Raw genomic sequence first — 4,752 nt, forward strand, 5'->3', positions numbered from 1 at the left:
GCTGAACTGTCTCCACCTCTCACCTCATCCTCTTTTTCTTCTCTCTCCTTATCTCCTCCTCCTCTCTCTCTCTCTCTCTCTCTCTCTCTCTCTCTCTAAGAAAACACTGTCTATTAATAATTCCAATATAAAATAAGAAAAGTTACAATCTGTACATCTCCATTATTCCTGTTATAATTAAAACTTTTCATAAATAAAATAAATCTGATTAACTAAAAAGTATCCACCCCGTTCCCACCATCCCCTGTCTTTCTCACCCTCCCTATAAAATGAACCCAGAGTTGCTCATACGGAAGAAAGAAAGCAAAAAAAGAAAGAAAAGACAATGGGTTCCAAGCTCTCTACCCTGCTCGTCCTTTTTCTCTTCCTGGGCTTGTCTTTGGCGGAGTTGTCAATCGTCGGGTATGGCGAGAGGAGTGAGGAGGAGGTGAGGCGGCTCTACCGCTCGTGGATGGCGGAGCATCGGAAGTCGTACAACGCCATCGACGAGGAGGAGAACAGGTTTGAGATCTTCAAGGACAACCTCAAGTACATCGACCAGCACAACGCGGCCGCCGACGCTGGGGTTCACGCCTTCCGTCTCGGCCTGAACCGGTTCGCCGATCTCACCAACGAGGAGTACCGGGCGAAGTTCCTCGGCGTCCGTGCTGAGGGATCCCACCGCCGGAGAGACGAGGGGGAGGGCAGTGATCGGTACCGGCTACGGGCCGGCGATGCGCTGCCGGATTCCGTTGATTGGAGGAAGAAGGGAGCGGTTGTTAGTGTCAAGGATCAAGGGAGTTGTGGTAAGTTTTATCTCTTCTTTTAATTTTTTTAATTTTATTTTTTTAGGCATTTTGCAACATAATTAGTGCTTAGTTTTTCTTATTCATGTGAAAGCTATGATACTTTTCCCCCAAAATACCTCCTCTCTGGTACTTATATTTGAGTTTAGGGAGGACCCTCTTCTTTTAATTTTTTTTTTTCACATGTTTCCTTAGGTTGCTTCTATGGAGATCCTCTGTATATGCTTTGTATTGTGTTTTACCTATAAGGTTTCTTTTTGCTATCCTTTTTGCTATCTGGTTCCTTCCTCACTTCTTTCAAGGTGGAAATCACCTGAGTTATCTGCTAAAGTAATTTAAAGCTATCATATGAGTTATTCGAGAATTATTTGAAAGGATGCATACATTTAATAGATTTTGATATCTATATTATTTAAACAGCATCGATGATCCTATATGCATGCTAAGGATTAAAGGGGGTGGTTACAAAGGTTAGATAAAATGGTTCGCCCCTTGATTAATATAACGATTTGATCTTTTGGAATTATAGGAAGCTGCTGGGCGTTCTCAACAATTGCTGCCGTTGAAGGTATAAATCAGATTGTTACCGGAGATCTGATCTCGCTTTCCGAGCAGGAGCTTGTTGACTGTGATACAAGCTACAACCAAGGTTGCGATGGAGGTCTTATGGACTATGCCTTTGAGTTTATCATCAACAATGGTGGCATTGACACCGAAGAGGACTACCCGTACAATGCCAGAGATGGCAGATGCGATACTTACAGGGTACCATCCTCGTTCCTCTTTGCTAAGTTGTATTGACTCGTTTCATCCCTTAATTGGTGTCTGGATGACAACTTTTTGTTTATGTATTTGTATGTTTTTCAGAAAAATGCACGGGTTGTATCTATTGACTCATATGAGGATGTTCCAGTCAACGATGAGAAAGCTTTGCAGAAGGCTGTTGCAAATCAACCAATTAGTGTTGCCATTGAAGCTGGAGGCAGGGCTTTCCAGCTGTATCAATCGGTAAGATTCTGTTGATTATACATGGAGATGATAATTGGATCTCAATCTTATATGCTGCTTCTTGATTAAGACAATTATGTCTTAACTTGCTATAGAAAATTGCTGATCTGTTTGTTTATTACCCCATCTATGATTTTTCTGCACTAACACCATATATCTTTATCTGATCCTGAAAATATTTGCTTCTGTCCTATGTTGACTCTTTTGCATTCTAAAGAACTCTGATAATGGTGCTGATCTTTGAGCACTAAAATTATTTCAGATTCTTGCCTTAGGATAAGCCTTGTTGATTATTTACTCTAGTGGTTGTTGACTTTAAGTGCCCACTTCATTTTCTCGAGATGGAAGTGGGTAATCTCGTGGATCGTCGACCAATTTAAATGTAAAATTATCTTCTAGTGGAGAGTTGTATTTAACAATCTTGCCTATAGTTGGCCAACCTCTGCCACATGGTGGCCCACTACTTTTTTTTTTCTTTTCCCCATTTTCATGATTGAAAACCTAATTCTGTCTTGTTGTTACACACTTTTAACTAATACTAGTTAGTCATTCTTTATGGAAACTTCTAGGTTGGAATTTTAACCATTAGCATATCTCATTGCCGACCAACACTTTGTGGCAATTACTTTGCAAATATCCCTTTATGCCTGAAACCTTTTATCTGATTGTGGATAGGATCAAGGGTTATAGATCACAATTTAGACTTGTATCTTTCTAAGAAAGTAATGTGCTGCACTGGTTTTCTCAGGGCATATTCACTGGAATTTGCGGGACCGAGCTGGATCATGGTGTCACTGCGGTAGGCTATGGCACTGAGAATGGCAAAGACTACTGGATTGTAAAGAACTCATGGGGCGGAGATTGGGGAGAGGATGGGTACGTGAGGATGGAACGCAACATTGCCGCCGCAACTGGCAAATGTGGAATCGCAATGGAAGCATCCTACCCCATCAAGAATGGTCAGAACCCACCAAACCCTGGGCCATCACCCCCTTCTCCTGTGAAGCCTCCGACCGTCTGCGACAACTATTACACTTGCCCAGAGAGCACCACATGCTGCTGTGTCTTCGAATTTGGCCGTGAATGCTTTGGATGGGGATGCTGCCCACTTGAGGCAGCTACATGCTGTGAAGACCATTACAGCTGCTGCCCCCATGATTACCCCATTTGCAACATCCGCGAAGGAACTTGTTTGATGGTAACTCTCAAACTTAGAGTACTTGTGCTTAATTTATGCCTTGAGACATAAGTTTTATCATTTATGCTGTTCTGTTTAGAAACAGATAGTTGTTATTTTAATATTTTATTAGTGTATTTATCTATCCAGTTATCAATCTGATACCTAGTTATTTAGGTCTCCTGTAGGTAGAACTGCTATTAGATTTATGCTCTATCTGATGAAATATTCAACTTTCTCTAGTATATATCATTACCTACCTATTAATATATTCTTTTCTTTGGTCTAATTACAGAGCAAGAACAACCCACTGGGAGTGAAGGCTCTTAAGCGCACTCCTGCAAAGCCTTTCTGGGCTCATTCTGGTGCTGAAGGCAAGAGGAGCAGTGCGTGAGGAAGTGAAACGACCCATTTGGGCAGGCAAGGAGTGGGGACGTGTGTTACTGAAACTGGTGCCAGATTGCCTTTGGACTCATTATATGGTTATAAGAGGCAGTTGGTTGCTGGGTTATTTGGTAATGTTAGATGCTATTGTACATATCCTAAGTTTCCCAATTGCCTGATTAGTTGGACAGTTTATATGATTACTTTCAAGAATCTTGCAAATTTACTCCATTGGATTATAATGCAGATTAACTAAGCTATATTTTATTCGATGCCTTCTTTTGTTTTAATATTCCTGCATGTTAATAATGCTGCCTTGTGACAACCAAATTGTCATGTATTGCATTGCTTATCCTTGGTTTGCATGCATACCCTTCTAAAATATCTTATTTGCGTGTTACAGTTCAAAAAATCAATATTCGAATGTTGACTACACAGAACACTTATCATGGGTACCACTTAAAACTTGGTTTAATGGGTACCACTTAAAACGCTTGTTTTTTCACTCATATAGTCTCCCAAATTTAACAAACACTTGAAATTTTATCAATTCAATTATAAAAAGATAGAAAGACCTATACTTTTATTTGTATATATATATTTCAGTTAGAATATATATGCAGTTTCCTCTGTTAGATTATTAAAATTCATAATTATATATGTTAAAATATAAAATTTTTATAAATTACACTATATTTTATCAATCCTGTGATTCACACCTCTACGAGGTTTTTATAATTCAACATCTATTTTTTTATTTATAATTCTTATTTAACACTCTTTATTAATTTAAACGGTACTAGTAAAGAAGTATTTCATTGTAATATAAGAAATAATTTATAAATACCTAAATTATTCAGAGATGAGGAAAAATAGTGAGAGTATTTTAATAATTTGATCGATATTAATTAGTCAAAATAACATCAGGGTGTTAAACGAGAATTATAGAGAAAAATGAGGGGTCAGAATATAAAATTATTAAAGATGAGGTGTAAATCACAAAATAAGTAAAATATAGGATGTGATTTATAAAATACTCTAAAATGCAAGTATCCATGCTTTTTCCATGACTTTTGAAAAGTATATAAAATTTATAAGCAGCCTGCACGCAAATAAGAAAAATTTGTAGGAATATATATGTAAAAATATTCTTCATTTATATCGATTTCCATAGCAGTGAGGGAAATTGCTGATCTATTTCTTTGTCGTATGCACCACTTGATTCCATTAGGAATAATTTCTCGAGCTGATGTTGCCTGCTACCTTTCTTTATTTGCATAAGTTGTCGGATATGAGTTGGAACTTTTAGATTTTAAAGCAACATTGCAAAATAGTCATTATTTACTTGGACTTTAAAGAAGAAGTTGCGTTTGGGAGACAACTAAGTTATACGGAGAG

The 4,752-nt window shown here is 38.1% G+C and overlaps 1 protein-coding gene across 1 annotated transcript; it reads left to right on the forward strand.

Moving 5' to 3' along the window:
* The first annotated feature begins 200 nt into the window (after positions 1-200).
* Positions 201-3,626, forward strand: LOC140799546 (oryzain alpha chain-like). Its single transcript, XM_073153904.1, has 5 exons — positions 201-785; positions 1,315-1,550; positions 1,653-1,793; positions 2,542-2,991; positions 3,266-3,626. The coding sequence occupies exons 1-5, from the start codon at positions 326-328 to the stop codon at positions 3,362-3,364; spliced, it is 1,386 nt and encodes a 461-aa protein (XP_073010005.1). The 5' UTR covers positions 201-325; the 3' UTR covers positions 3,365-3,626.
* Positions 3,627-4,752: the final 1,126 nt, after the last annotated feature.

The sequence above is a fragment of the Typha latifolia genome, chromosome 13, assembly GCF_019914945.1.
Source record: "Typha latifolia isolate L0001 chromosome 13, TyphaL0001v2, whole genome shotgun sequence".
Classification (NCBI taxonomy): domain Eukaryota; kingdom Viridiplantae; phylum Streptophyta; class Magnoliopsida; order Poales; family Typhaceae; genus Typha; species Typha latifolia.